Here is a 15,355-nt window from a genome sequence, read left to right as displayed (position 1 = left end):
CTTTATCATTTCCATTCATGATCACAACAAATGTCAAGAGCATAAGCATAACATATTAATAATGATAATTATCAGCAATAAGCCATTCTTTCATACTTACCAATGGGTGTTCCATGTGGCATGGAATCCCTCAAATAGCTTCATTATGTCACCCAAAACATGGTAAGCACAAATTATTTTTTCTTACCATTCACAGAGTGATTATATTTTTAAATATTGATCACCTATCTTGCTACTATGATGGTTCTCAACTAATGACCTTTTGGACCAAACAACATCGTTATACATTCATTACATTTTCTCTTATTCATAAAATAAAGAATATATATATGCATATGCATATATATATACATATACATATACATATATATGCATATATATATATAAGAGTCATGCGCAATTTTGGTTAAGGGAACTCCCTTATGCCATTTTCATGGTTGTTACATTATTGTCTATTTTATTCAAGTTGACTGAACCAAGTCCACCTAGTTGCTCCTCCATCTTCTTCTATCACCCCTTTACTTCTATCTATTTGATGTACAATGTTTAATTAGGGTCTTTGCACTCTAGTTGGATTTTACTTTAACTCTTCTCCAAAGCTCATTTTCTTTCCTTTCCACAGCCAATAAACCAATCAAGACCAAAACACAAAATGCAAGGAGACGAAAAAAAATGAAGAATGATGAAAATACACAACAACAATACATAATAACAACACAAGGTAGCATGACCATGCTCAAAGTTGACAATCCAAACCAACAAAATACGAAGCCAACCATAACAAAAAATACATGTAACAGAGTACCATCATTCATTAGCCCACAACAAACTTAGTCTCTTGATCTATAATGTTCAACATATCCATCACCAACATATGCACAAAATTTTAGTCATAATCCTTTCCAAGGTTTTCAACAAACTCAAAATTCCAATGCCCTTCTAAATAGTTTAGGACAAAACTTTTTCTGTATTTGAAAGAGCTTAAGGGGATGTTTCCTCATCTCTTTATGTATTACAGATTATTGGTTCATGTGCCTAGAATTCACATGAACTGCTCTTCCTCTTTCATTTTCTGTTAGGGAATCTTTCTTCATATGTGCCTCTCCACAGTGTAGTGCCAACATGAAACTAGCTTCCTTTTCTCTCCAACCTTATAATGTTCCTTTCTGGCTTTGTCATCATGGCATTCCTCTATATTTCCAGAGGTTGATGCTTGTTGCAACAACTCTTGCATGTATGCCAAGTGTTTCAACAATATTGTGTTTAACTTTGACTCTTCTTCTTGCTTTCTAATGAGTCTTTCATTCTCTACCTTGCAGCTCTTCAACTCAACTTTCAAGCTCGTGCAAGTTTATGCTCTATCAGGGGAACTTTCCCTTTCTTATTCATGATGGACTTTGACAATGTTATGTTGTACCATAATGTTGTCCATTCTTTTATTTCTTGTTGCAATTGGTCTTATTATGTATTGTCACACACACCCAGTTGTTAGTTATATCAACATTAAAAAATTGACTTGTCACCTTATCATGCCAACACCATACATGTTGGCTTGATGTATGCTTACCTAATGCTACTTCACACATCTAGGACTCATTTCGGCCACATATTCTAAGAATCAAAAGTGCAAATCAACATGTTTATATTCATATCATCACTAAGTTTGCAATCAACTTTCTTGCCAAGTCTAGCAACCATAACATCTGCAATTTAGTATGCCAATTAGAAAACAACCAACATAAAAAAAATTGCCATTCCTGCAATTCTAGTATCAACACATGCTTACAACATACAATCACCAGTCCAACTCTACATTCAACACACACCTTCACATAGCAAATAATCATCATTTACATAACACTGAGTGTGGTATTTCACACTATAACAAAGGTCTTAAACTTATCCTCGTAGGTCCATTAAGTTTGAGTGCTACACCCAGGTGCTTTAGTACTCTGTATCAGAACTCCAAATCTTGTCTCCAAGGTCTAGTGTAAAACCTTCACTTTTCCTTTCATTTGTTGCGGGGCCCATCCAAGTCCAGGGTTGAACCTTACTCTGATACCACCTGTAACACTCCCTCCCATCCCCTTGGAGTTTTCCAAGGTGATGGAAGGTGTTACTTTAGTTTTAACCCAACCTCCATTGTCTCATTATCGAAATGGGGTTACCGAATTTCTTCTTTCTCGAAGTTAGTGGAACTAACTTTGGACATTACCATCACACTCAGCGCATCAAGATATTTCTAGAAATATGAATTTTATCTTGATTTGATGCCTAGATTAAAAGTTGTACCCATTAAAGTCTAGTCATTTAATCCTTGCCATTTAGGCAAGGACTTACCATGTGGCACCCACGTGGAAACCCACCTCATCTAGGTGGTTCCATGTCACTTCAGGTGCCAACATGGTCTTGGATAAGTCCAAGTGGCACCTGTGACATGACCTAGCCCATGGGCCCCATGAGTTCATCCCTTAGTGGTATATCCATTATGTTTGTTATATCCAGCTTGTTGGAAAATTCAAGTTTCCCAAGTTTTTACAATGCTTTAGCCTCCTGGATCCTCGGATGAATTTGGATTGCTCATAGCATACGACGTCATAGTGTACCTAACACATCTGAAACCTAAGCCTTTTTATGCCACCCCAAATATCTATTGAATACACCTTTTAATCCGAGTCGTTCCATATTTAGCCCAAACTAGCCCCCACCCCAACATTTTCAAACTTAGAAAATTACCTAAGTGTTTCAGGGAATCAACCATGGTTCCTCTAGGAGCCTGGATTTTCCTAGAACATCTAGATTCACAAAAATGCATTCTTATACACAACATAATTAAACAAGTGCTAAACATAGATAAAACAAAATCACAGAGGTATAAATCTGCCTATCAATTTGACAATGAAACAAGCCAATCCATGGCTAACAACACTTTGTTATTTCACTTAAAACAAAACTAGATCCTTCCAAAGAATAGATCTAAACATTTTCATTAGATCCCCTGATGTATCATTATTCCAATATTGTTCCATAACTATAAAAGGGAAACAATTAATTTGATACAACAAAAAATCCATGCCAATTCTCAACATGCCACATACATCACTATAACAAGAAGTTTCATTAGTTCTTAGATATCATAGACTCCTTGACAGTTATAACAACCACACCATGGAATTTCATACCAGATGTTAGCTTAACTGGGTCCATTAGATAGTCATACAAAATCATATAAATAGCTTTGCAATGCAAGAACATATCATCATCTATAGGAATCTGCATGTCCCTTACACCATGAGAGTAACCACGTAACTATCTCATTGCAAATTGCTAGGAATACACATTCCTTCATTAAGAGTGTTGATACACTTGTTACCATAAAAAATAATATTTATCATTCACATTACAACATATATATATATATATATATATATATATATATATATATATACCCAAATATGCAAGTAAGGAACTTATCTTATTAATTGAATGACTAGAAATTGAGGGAGGGAATTCAACTCTCCACCCAATTGTAGGCCAACTGCATTGAGATTCTTTATTGCAGCTGACCACCCTTGAGCTAGATTCAGAGTCTGAGGAGTAAACTGCTCAAGGGTATTCATGCTGATAGTAGTCAACCAAATAATCAAGAAGAGGAGTCCATTGTCTGGGTCATTTATCAACTACCTACAACAGCAAGCACCAAAGTGACCTTTACCCCAATAGAAATCAATCATAGGGATTCACCTAAGGCTTAGTGAGATGCAGTTCAATTCTAGGAGGATAAATACACTACATGGATGGTTTATTGGATACATTTGTAAGTTAGCACTGCAAAAGTCATGAGTCCACTATCCAGGTGGGTTATCGACTTAGTGAACGAGCACATAAGTGGTTTATCAGGCCTAAGGCGAGCACTTAGTGGTTTATTGGTTCCTTCCATCTAGCACCTGAGTGTCTCAGCATATTAAATGGTTTATCAGCTTACAGAACAAGCACATAAGTGGTTTATCAACTTACAAACAAGCACATAAGTGGTTTATCAACTTACAGAATGAGCATATAAGTGGTTTATCAACCCAAAGGTGAGGACTTAGTGGTTTATTGGTTCCTTTCAGCGACCACTAAATGATTCAACTCTGGTGAACTCTCATTGGACAACTAATTCCTAGGCACACATATTGGCCTTAGTAAAGCATAGCGAATATCATCCCATAAACATAACATAGGCTAGAAAAGGATTAATTCTCTTTGGTAGATTCATGTCCACTTCCAATTCCAACCTCTTCATTCTCTTGCACTACCTCCTACACAGTGTATTTGTGCATCCTCTTGCTTTTTGTCTCCCATGTCCCGTCTCTCATGCATATGCTCTCTCAAGCATGCTACATATTCCTTTGTTTGTTCCTTTTTTTTTCCGTGCTTGTGATCGAGTGCCTTACGCACCACTCTCTGTCTTGAGGATGCCCCCACACCATCTTGTTGTGTGTATTTTTCTCTATCCAACTCATCCCTTCCTTTTGTGTGTTGACCATAAAAGCACACTTCACAAGAGCACAGGATGATATGAGCTCGACCTGTACTCAAGAGGCCCATACATATATTCAATGTTTGTACAATTGTGTGCATTAATTCATAGGAAGATAAGTGGTAAAATAAATCCAAAATTTTGAGATTGACAATTTTCCCAAGCAACTCCTTCTCCTTAGCTTTGAATCCATGTCCTCTCCTCAACTCAGTGATTTTTATATTTTTCACAATTATTTACAATGACAAATTGTACATAATAATACTTACATGAGGGGGCAACCAAAAGGGTTGCTACACTATGCTTACACCATAAAGTACCCAGTTTGTCAAAAGTGTGTTGGTCGAGAGGAAAAATTTATTGTCCCTTTGCAATTAGTGATGGTGGAGGAGCCATTCCAACAATGGGCATTGGATGTAATCAATGATGTTTATCCTCACTCTTCCAAGCAACACTAGTGCACACAAACAACCACGAACTATTTTACCTAGTGGGTCAATGTTGTGTCATTAACCACAATCAACAACCAAGTGGTCATCTAATCTCTTGAGTAGCATATCATGACCAAATTTGGCTATCATACTTCTCTAGTCTTTAATAATGCTACAATTTTTTCATCTCTAAAAATTAACTAAATATGCATAGATAAAAACATTATACTATTTTGTACCATTTTAAATTAAGAATGAAATTTCATAATTTTAATGATGATGATGATGATGGTTAACGTCCACTGAGACCAAACTTTGGTCTATTGGACCTAACAAAACAAATTATTTAGTTTGATTTAAGATTTTATTCCTATGCTCAAAAAGTTTGGAGAGAAGCCTCCCGAGCTCACTATAATTTTGACATTGTAAAAGGCTAGGAAGGTCAGTGTTGCGACAAAGATTATGAAACTGAAATTAGAATAATTTTGAATAAATAAAATTACATATAAAAAATTAATAATGAAAATATTTAAAATATTTTAGTGTATTCTTTATAGAAAATAATAATTTAATGAAGAAAGATATATATTTTTAATAAAAATAATTTATTTAAATTGAAATAATAATAAATAGAAAATAATTAAATTTTTTCAAAACTATACTTTTAATAAATTTTCAATAAAAAAATATAAAAAAATATATATTTTTTGATTTTTTTTTATGAAATTCATTTAATATGAGATTTATTTATTTAATTGGGTATTTTTATAAGGAATGATTGGGATTTTTTTTTCAATCTTGTTAAATGAGTTTTGATGTAATGATTTCAATAATCAGTTTTGATGTCATGATTTCAATTTTTGCTATTTTTTTTACAGGGTGGGAAAACCTATCATAATTTAATTGTCAAACTAGCAGTGAAAATGATCTTCTCTAGCTGCTATTGGCAAAAGAAGCCTGACTCATCACCGTTATTCAAAGAAAACCAGATGCCAGAAAACCACACTACCAAAGCAGCGTGACTTGTTATTCAAGAAAACCACACTGCCAAAGCAGCCTCATTCATCACTGTTATTCAAGGAAACCACATCACACCACCTGGAATAACCCTTTGGTGGTCTGTAAGGAGGCAAACTTTCACTCCACCCAGATGCCTTTGAGTCTTGGGCCATTAACCTGTTTCCTTACATCCAAGAAAGACGAGCTCTTAGCCAAAGAGAAACAGTTTTAGAAAGCATACAATGTAGCCCACAGTGGAACACGAATCCTTCTTGTTATTGAGAATGAAAAGTAAAAAATTAACAATTATTTAACTAAATTTGAATAATAATAAGTAAGAAAAATTAATTTTATGAAAGTCATCATTTAAAGTCTGGTCTATGTGAAAACCATCGATTGTTGACTCCAGAGCAATACGATGCGTTTGTCACTTTACACATTAAAGTGGATGACCATCAATTGGTAGCGTTGCTGAACAGCATTCTCCCTCCTCTGTGGAGAGCCACCAGTTGTTGATTCTCCTTACACGATTCTTTTGTCTTTCCGTTCCCAGAATAAATTCCTAAATAAAGCTAGGGTTCGATGAATAGCATCTTCCCTCCTTTCTGGAGGACCTCAATTACTGATCTCCTCTTACAGGATTTGCTGGTCAGTCCACCCTTCCAGAGCACAATTCCCTTATTAGTACTCGTATTCTGTACATATCCTCATTGCTTCAACGCGTTGGTTGCTTCTTTCCGATCTGTTTGACAGTACAATGGCAGAAGAAAGAATCCATTTTGGAATACTGGGTTGGGAAAACATAGCCAGAAAGAATTCCAGAGCAATAAGTATGTCACCCAATTCATTAATTCATGCAATTGGCTCCAGATTTCTGAAGAAGGCCGCGGCCTTTGCTTCTGCTAATAATTTGCCTTTAGAAGTGAAGTTGTATGGCAGCTACGATGAGGTTTTGGATGACCCAGCTGTGGATGCTGTGTACATTCCTCTGCCCACCAGTTTACATCTTGAATGGGATCTCAAGTCTGCCCAGAAAAAGAAACACATCGTTCTTGAGAAGCCCTTTGCCTTGTCTGTACAGGATCTGGACATCATCATTGAGGCCTGCAACACAAATGGTGTTCAACTTATGGATGGCACCATGTGGTTGCACCATCCTAGAACCCATAAAATGAAACAACTGCTGGGAAATCCAGACCTATTTGGCAACTTGAATTCGGTGAGTACTCAATCCATGATGATCATATGTGGAAATTAGGGCCGAAAAGGTAAGATGGATTCATGGCTTTTTATCAAATTTTCATTTCATACTCTGTACTTCAAGACTGGATTATGGCATTTCTTTTTCCCTTTACTTTTATGCTCTGTGTTTCAAGACTGGATTATGGGATTTCAGTTGTGGTATTAGCTGGGTTTCCTGCCATCTGCATGCTGAGTCATAATTAAATTCTTGACAGAATATATTGAATGGTTACTTGGAATTAGTTTTTGCTATGTTTATTTGCAGGTCCACTGCAATATCACATTCCCTGCCCGTGCTTATTCTCTTCAAGACAACATACGAGTTAAGCCAGATGTGGATGCACTGGGAGCATTGGGTGAAGCAGGATGGTATTGCATTAGGGCAATCCTGTGGGCTAATGACTACCAAATGCCTCAGAGTGTAACTGCACTCCCTGGATGTGTTGTGAATGATGCAGGGGTCATTCTGGCTTGTGGTGCTACTTTTCTATGGCAAGATGGGAGAGTTGCAACTTTTAGCTGTTCTTTTCTCTCTGATATGTCAATGGATTTGATAGTCAATGGGTCCAAGGGAGTTCTGCGCCTGCATGATTTTGTGATTCCTTATGAGGAAGACTCTGCATCTTATTTTTCTACATCCAATGTCAAGCTTACACAACTCCAGACTGGTTGGGATTCCAAGCCCAGTGAGAACTTAGTCATGACAGAATTGCCTCAGGAGTCTCTCATGATTCAAGAATTTGCAAGGCTAGTTAAGAGTGTCCGAGATTCTGGAGGGAAGCCTGATTCACAGTGGCCTGCCATTACCAGGAAAACTCAGGTACTGCTGAATGCTGTAAACACATCTATCCAGGAAGGCTTACTCTCAGTCACACTGAAATAAATAATTGTTTATGACACAGCGGTGGAAAACTCTTTCTCAGGTACTATCACCCTTCCTAGTTTAATATGTGAACTGCTGTCTATTGGGTTGATAAAAATAGAACATTATTATCACCCTTTCTGAATTTTGGCACATACTATTCTTCATGATATTTTTCCAGTTGAGATGCCAGTCATTTTCAGTTATCAATTAAATGCTATTCAAGATATTGACTCTTTGAAGCAACATCAGAGCTTTTTAATGTCGTTATTTGTCTTTTCAAAGGATTTTAAATCTTTAGAAACAATAGTCTTTTTATGTGGTATTTTGTTATTTTAAGATTTGTGGTAATTATAATAAATTTAAATGTCGAATTTTCAAATCTGTAAATTTATAATTAATTTTTTTTATTAAAATTTTAAATAATTTTTTTTATTAATTTTTTTTCCGATGGAAAATTCGTAATTTCAATTATATTAAGAAATTACACTCTGTAGATGCATAAGCATAAGCTGAAATATCTGTCATAGAACGATGTGACGATGGAGACAGTAAACAGCTACCCCCAACCCACAGCAAAGAGCCCAGACCGAGTCTGTAGGAGAGTCCAAAAGTGTCAAAAAATCATCCAAAATATTATCTTGATCCACGCAGGGAGATAATATCCAAAATATACATGAACAGTGCCAAATGCTATGGCGGCCTGACTAAACAAAAAAAACAGCATCATAAGAAATATATACAAGTATATAAGACTGGTTCATATATTATATCAAAAACTCCATGAATGGCCTGTGATAGAACTGGTGGTGTTCTCCATCGATCTGTTCAATAATCAGCCAGTTGCCTTGCTCCCTGATTGCGCCTTCTTTGGAAAGATGGTTAGCCTCTGTGTTGCGCTCCCTGTATATATGATTACATGAAAAAATGTAAAAATATGTAATCAATCTTAAAGCCTCATCAAGAATGTGTCTCAAAGTGAAAGTCCTGCAAGAAGATGCTCTATTCAACCAGTCACAGACAATCTTTGAGTCGCCAAACCGCTGTAATGCAGTGCATCCTTTCTCCAATGCAAAGTGTATGATATGGTAAGCAGCTGAAAGTTCTGCGAAGTTATTTGTGCCCCGCCTAAATCTCATAGACAGACAGAATGAGTGCCGCATAGATAAATGTAGAATGGCCCCACCACCACAGCCATCATCTTGTGCGGCCCCATCGAAGTAAGCCCAGGGTCTACCGGGGACAATCTGTTCCTGGGAGCTAGTACGGGGCAAAAGGGGAGAAGGGTCCTCCGGAATGAGATCATAGTCAGCTTTGATCATGGCCACCAAACAAGGCCATCTAGGAGGGATGTGATGGAATATCAATCGATTCCGAGCTATCCAGATAGCCCAGCAAAAAAGCAGGGGTAGGTTCTTCAAATTATGAGGCAAAGCAGATTGGTACCACAAATTCTAGGCCTCTACCAGAGTGTCTGCAAGCCAATCACAATTTGTGGGGATAGCATCAGACAACAGCTACCAAGCACTATGAACTACAGGACAGTGGAGGAAGATGTGAGCCGCAGACTCCCCAGCATTGTGGCAAAAATGACACCAGTGCGGGCCAAAAAAGGCCCTCTTAAGCAGGTTATCCCCCGTAGGGATCTTGTTCTTTAGTATGCACCACATGAGAACCCTGGATCTAGGAGGCGCTTTGAGCTTCCAGAGATGCTTCCACCAATGTAGGATGACCAAAGGCTTGCGTGGCTCAGCCAGAACCAAATATCCCTCCTTGGGTGTATATCTCCCAGATTTCGCCAATCCCCAAATAATCTCGTCTTCCCCCTCAATGATACGTATATGTGCTTCCAACAGATTCTGAGTATAGACCCACCAGTGTTGTCTCCAAGGTGGAGGGATATTAAGCTGTCTAGCCGATTTCCAAGCCTGTTGAAGAAAGGTTGAGTTGTGTACATCTGCAATATGGGCCAGGTGAGTGATATTCTGCACCTTTAAGTGTTCAATAAGGCCAGTAGGCAATCTATACAAGTCCCCACAACCAATCCATGGATCTATGCCTAAACGGACACTGTTCCCTGACTGAATTCTCCAAGTAATGCCACTACGAATGGGATCCAAAGCCTTTAGGATAGCCTTCCATATGATCGAAATTCCTGTGAAGAGGCCAGCCGGCCTTCTGATCCAATCCATAACTCGAGCTGGAGCAATATATTTTGAGTATGCAACCCTGGTCCATAAGCTGTCCGAAACCATCAATTGCCATCCAAGTTTCGCAGCCAGAGCAGATGAAAAATCATCCAACTTCTTGAGGCCCCAACCCCCCCATTTTTTAGGAAGGGTGAGCGCATCCCACTTAACCCATGCAAAAATCCTGCCCGGCTGATTGCCTCTCCATAAAAATCTGCAGCAAATATTTTGTATCCTGGAAAGTATGCTCCTAGGGATCCATGCCAGGGACATCCAGTAAACAGGAGTCGCTTCCAATACACTCTTGATGAGGGTCAAACGGCCTGCACGTGAGAGGAATCTATGGTACCAAATGCTAAGCCTTTTCTCTAGCTTGGCAATAAGCCAAGTCCAATCCGCGATCTTGTATCCATTTGGTTTCAACTTGTACCCCAGATATTTCAAACCCTCAACCAATTCCAACTTTGTGAAGTGGAATCTATCAAGTGCATAATTAATTTCATGCTATGAACAATCTGTGACCGTCAAAGTAGATTTGCCATCGTTAATGAGCATACCCGTGGCCTTCTAGAATAAGGAGAAAATATTTCTGATCACAGTGATGTCCCCAATGCTGCCATTGAGAAAGACCAGCACATCGTCCACAAACAGTAGGTGTGTAAGACTACAGTTCTCCGAGATTTTAATGGCCCTCAATCTACCCCTCCTATGTTCCTCTGTAGTGATCCTGCTGAAACCTTCCATAACCAGAAGAAAGAGCAACGGGGATAAAGGGCACCCCTGTCTCAGACCCCGAGCCGAGGTGAAGAATGGAGTGGCACTCCCGCTAACCAAAACACTGAAAGGTATGTTAGAAATGCAGCCCATGATCCATCTAATAAATGAGAAAGGAAAACCAAGATGGGTAAGAAGCATCCTCAGATATAACCAGTTAACTCTGTCAAATGCTTTTGATAGGTCCACCTTCATAATCATACCTTTACCTCTTTTGCAGTGAAGGGTGTGTAAAACCTCCTGGGCCGTCCCAATCGCCTCATGAATTTGTCTGTCCTTCAGGAAAACAAATTGTTCAGGTAGGATATGCTTAGATAAGATAGGTTTCACACGATTAGCGATAATTTTGGCAATAATTTTGTACAAACAATTACAAAGCGAGATGGGACGAAAATCATCAAAAGTTGAAGGGTGATCAGTCTTCAGTATGAGGGCAATAAATGTGGAGGAGATGGCCGCTTCCAATCTTCCCGAGGTCCGAGACTCCTCAACAACATTGAGAAGGTCCGCCCCAAGCACTTCAAAGAAAGCTAGGTAAAATTCAACGGACCAGCCATTAGGGCTAGGGCTTTTATCCTTACTGAACCATTTCAAAGTCGCTTCCAGTTCCTCCATAGTGACCTCCCGAACAAGATCCTCCTCATCTTTCAGCTCCACATACCTGGGGAATAGCTATGCAACTCTAATAATCTCTGCTAAATTGGTGTCTCTGGTGTCCCAGAAGGCAGCTTTGAAGTGTGCGTTAGCAAGGGAGGCGAGATGAGGAAAAGTGTCTGCAGTACCTCCCAGCCCATCCTGCATCTGCCAAATGGTTGTTTTGGCCTTCCTGCCCTGTGCAAATTTATCGTAAAATTTCGTATTAGCATCACCTTCCCAAACCCAAATGGCTCTGCTCCGCAAACGCCACTTATCCTCTCTATCTTTGAGTATATTCCCTCGCTTCAAATAGAGGGAAGAGATATGGAGTTTATGATCTTCAGAGCTATAGAGGCCAGCCTGTTCCTGCTCAAAGAGCCCTAGCTCTATCTCTATTTGACGAAGATCCAGGTCCTCCTGTAAACGTTTATTATGAGCCCAATCCCTGGACAACTTTTTCAACTCAGCCAGGTTGTGGATAAAATCAGTTGTCACAGAGCCTCTTTCCCCTGGAGGGTTCCTTTTCCAATAATCAGTGATCATTCAGATGTATGATTCATCTTTGAGCCAGGTAGTGCAGAATTTAAAAGGCCCTTTCGGCTTGACTCTCCCATTATCCAATTCCAGAAAGATAGGAAGGTGGTCTGAGAGACCACCCAATCCAACCCAGTGCCTGATGTTGAGCCCCAAATCCATAATATGTTCCTTGACAAGGAATCTGTCGAGTCGCCTAGCAAGACTATTATCCCCCACTCTATTGTTCCTCCAAGTAGCATGTAGCTTTGCCACAGGAATGTCTATGAGACTGTGATGTTCCAAAATGGAGGAAAAATAGTCTGAGGGGGGATCCCTCTAAGCCCGGTGACCCCAAGATTCTGCATGGCCAATCGAAAAATTTAGGTCCCCTCCAATAATGAGGTTCTCGGCCGAAACGAGATCCTTCATCAGGAGGCAGTCCCAGAAAGCAGGTCGGTCTTGGCATGTCCCATAAATATTAATAATCCTGAATGAGAGCCCCAGCTCCAAAGAGAAAACATCAGCTCCCAGGAAACCCTGACAACCCCAGCCCATGTTCTCCACAATAGAACGGGTATTATAGCCCACCGCAAGGCCCCCAGATCGGCCATGGGCATCTAAACCAGAAAATTTCCAACCAGGGAACATATGATCGAGAATCTGTGTAATGTCCAAAGCAGGACCAAAGTCTCTTGAAGAAAGATGATGTCCAGAGCTTCAGTTTTTTATCAAGCCTAGCCATCCCTCGGCAATTGAAGGATAGAATCTTCATGGAGGGGGATCAGAAAGGGTTGTCCTCACTCTAAGAACCCCGAGAATGGTAGATTGCTTGCCCAAAGCAATATCAACATCAGCTTGGGCTTGGCCAATTTTAAATTCAGAAGGGGGGTGACCTCTGGTAGCCTTGAGAGTTGGTGGAGGGTGGAGAATATCAAGACCCACCAAATCAATGTCCATGTTCCTTAAACGAGACCTGGTGATGTACCTAGGAACCAAAGCAGAGGACATGGAAGTCCAGGGAAGGGGGGATGGGGTACAAATAGTGGAAGGGGAGGAGAGGGGAAGAGAGGGGATGGGGGGCAAACTTCACATGCAGTATGAACAGGTGCATCAAATGAAAACAATTTAGCATTTGTTTCATGTACATTTGAAATACAATGAGAGGGAGGAATATGGGAGGAATGCATACCCGAGGTATAGGAGTCCCCAGAGGCAGCAGCAGCCAGGCCAGGTACAGAAGGCGAGGGTCGATGCGGTGGCCGTCCTCGCTTCCGCGGAGCGCTGAGGGCAGGTGCCAGAGAGCGCTGACCAGATCCCGAGAGTGAGTTAGTACCACCAGAGCGAGGAGAAGCCAACCTCTGGAAGTCCACCGAAGCTTGAGGCAAATCCTCACCAACGCAGTCATCTTGTTCCTGTTCCTCCTGCTCGCGGGTGCTCTGTGGGAAGTGATGCATAAAATGTCTGCTGTTCCACTTGTTAAGTGGACAATCTTTAAATAAGTGCCTCACCTTGTGGCAGCGACGACACCTGAAAGGGACACCCTTGTAGTCCAGTGGCTGCCTCCTCGCAAAAGCCCTCCACTGAATGTTGATGAATTCGAGAAGCCCATCTGTGAGGTCCAAATAAACCAATATTCTAGCATATGCCATTCTCCCCGAGGAAATAAAAGAGTCATCATAGGTAAGGTATTTGCCCATGGCATCCCCAATCTGTTTGAAAATCGGCGCAGTCCAAAAATGGACAGGTAGTCCTGGGAGACGCACCCATATCGGACCCTCCTCCGCCCTTTCCTGTTCCGGGTCAAACATTGGCGTCCATCGCCGGAGGAGGACCGGCGCCTGGTCTATGTGTCAGATAGTGGAGAGAACCCAGTTGGTGTGGGCTAGGCATTTGAACCTCAACACAAACCACCCACGCACAAAGGTCTGTACCCGAGGAGGTTCTGATAGGTGATGTCCCCAGGTCTCCAATGCCCATTTCTGGAGCCTCTCCACACTGTAGTGACGGCCCCTAACACACCCTACCAGAACCTTCTCCGCCGAATCCATAGCTTCACTGAACGTCGTGTTCTCGGCGAGCTTGAGAAAGATTTCGCTGCTTCTCAGGGGGAGGCGCTTTTTTTCGTTTGGATGTCCCTATCTGGTTGCCTCCGGCCGAAGTCTCCTCCAGAAACGCCGCATGAGTAGCCCGGGCCTTATCAGACAAAGACCCATTTGCTCCAATGTTGTCAAAGTGACCCGCGATGACCCCAATATCTGTAAGATTGCCTGTAGAAGTGTTAACTGTGTCCCGCGGCGGGGTATGAGACTGCTGACGACCTTCCTTGGTCAATGGGTCCTCCACCAAGGGTTTTTCCCCAGCAAAGTGCGCAGGAACCGGACCCTGTTCATGCCCTAGGGTATGAGACGCCTCAACTTTCCAGAGAGCTGCTTTTGCTTGTGAGCCAGAGATTACCTGCGGACCAGAGTAGTCTCGAATAGCTGCCGCTCCAACCGGTACCGAAATAGTAGGGCTTTGCCGAGAGAAAGGGGGGAGCGCGTCTACTTCCGCAGTTAAATCATGGTCGAAAACTAAAAAATCGTCCGCTGTGGTCCCCGATTGCACCCAAATCGGCTGGTTTTCCGACGGAATCGCTGAAGAAATGGTATTATCCTCCATGCTTGTCAATAACCTACGCTGACAGCTGCCTGCAGGAGTGTCGGGGGAAAAACAAAAACCGCCTTGGGGAGCTCGAACAACTAACCAAACCGTGACCGCTAGAAGCAACTGTAAACGGCGATAACGAGTGACCAGGGAAAGGATAAGCTAACAGTTCATGAGGGCCTCCACCACGAACTTCACCTCCGAACTTGGTTCTCTCTGCAGGGTTTCGAAACCCTAACCCCAACCTCCTCGCGCGAGAGCCATGACCATTCCGGAGAACATCTCATACCTTTTTTATTATTAATTAAATAAACTTGTAAAAGCATTTTAAATTTTGTATTTTTTCTTAAATATGAGATTTTTTTTATTTGTAAACTTTCTTTTGTTTCCGAGCCATGTAAACATAAGATTATAATAAATATATTATTTTAATAAATGGAAAATTAAAAATTATATCATAAAATTGTGGAATGATAGTAAATTTTTTTATGTAAACATAAGATTATAATAAATATATTATTTTAATAAATGGAAAATT

General features: G+C 40.6%; 2 protein-coding genes across 2 annotated transcripts; one reads left to right on the top strand and one right to left on the bottom strand.

Annotated features, from left to right (window-relative positions):
* Positions 1 to 6,354: 6,354 nt before the first annotated feature.
* LOC149163681 (putative oxidoreductase At4g09670) lies at positions 6,355 to 8,098 on the top strand. Its single transcript, XM_089431811.1, has 2 exons — positions 6,355 to 7,174; positions 7,463 to 8,098. The coding sequence occupies exons 1-2, from the start codon at positions 6,713 to 6,715 to the stop codon at positions 8,078 to 8,080; spliced, it is 1,080 nt and encodes a 359-aa protein (XP_089287937.1). The 5' UTR covers positions 6,355 to 6,712; the 3' UTR covers positions 8,081 to 8,098.
* Positions 8,099 to 8,563: 465 nt separating this feature from the next.
* LOC149163680 (uncharacterized) lies at positions 8,564 to 14,864 on the bottom strand. Its single transcript, XM_089431813.1, has 2 exons — positions 13,364 to 14,864; positions 8,564 to 8,962 (listed from the first exon to the last, which is right to left on the bottom strand). Exons 1-2 carry the CDS (start codon positions 13,980 to 13,982, stop codon positions 8,895 to 8,897), a joined length of 687 nt encoding a protein of 228 aa, XP_089287939.1. The 5' UTR covers positions 13,983 to 14,864; the 3' UTR covers positions 8,564 to 8,894.
* Between the last annotated feature and the right edge of the window lie 491 nt (positions 14,865 to 15,355).

Source organism: Pinus tabuliformis, chromosome 5_1 (genome assembly GCF_031772625.1).
Source record: "Pinus tabuliformis cultivar Carrire ecotype Pingquan chromosome 5_1, CPIR1, whole genome shotgun sequence".
NCBI classification, from domain to species: domain Eukaryota; kingdom Viridiplantae; phylum Streptophyta; class Pinopsida; order Pinales; family Pinaceae; genus Pinus; species Pinus tabuliformis.
The sequence above is the reverse complement of the archived record's forward strand: the minus strand, read 5'-3'. Positions and strand labels throughout refer to the sequence as shown.

Bases quoted from the DNA above. Each gene is read 5' to 3' on its own strand.
- LOC149163680 (XM_089431813.1), bottom strand. From the start codon at position 13,982: ATGTTTGACCCGGAACAGGAAAGGGCGGAGGAGGGTCCGATATGGGTG. The intron at 8,963-13,363 runs GTATGCATTCCT...TCATATATACAG, and splicing joins TGGGGACTCCTATACCTCGG to GGAGCGCAACACAGAGGCTA.
- LOC149163681 (XM_089431811.1), top strand. From the start codon at position 6,713: ATGGCAGAAGAAAGAATCCATTTTGGAATACTGGGTTGGGAAAACATA. The intron at 7,175-7,462 runs GTGAGTACTCAA...GTTTATTTGCAG, and splicing joins TATTTGGCAACTTGAATTCG to GTCCACTGCAATATCACATT.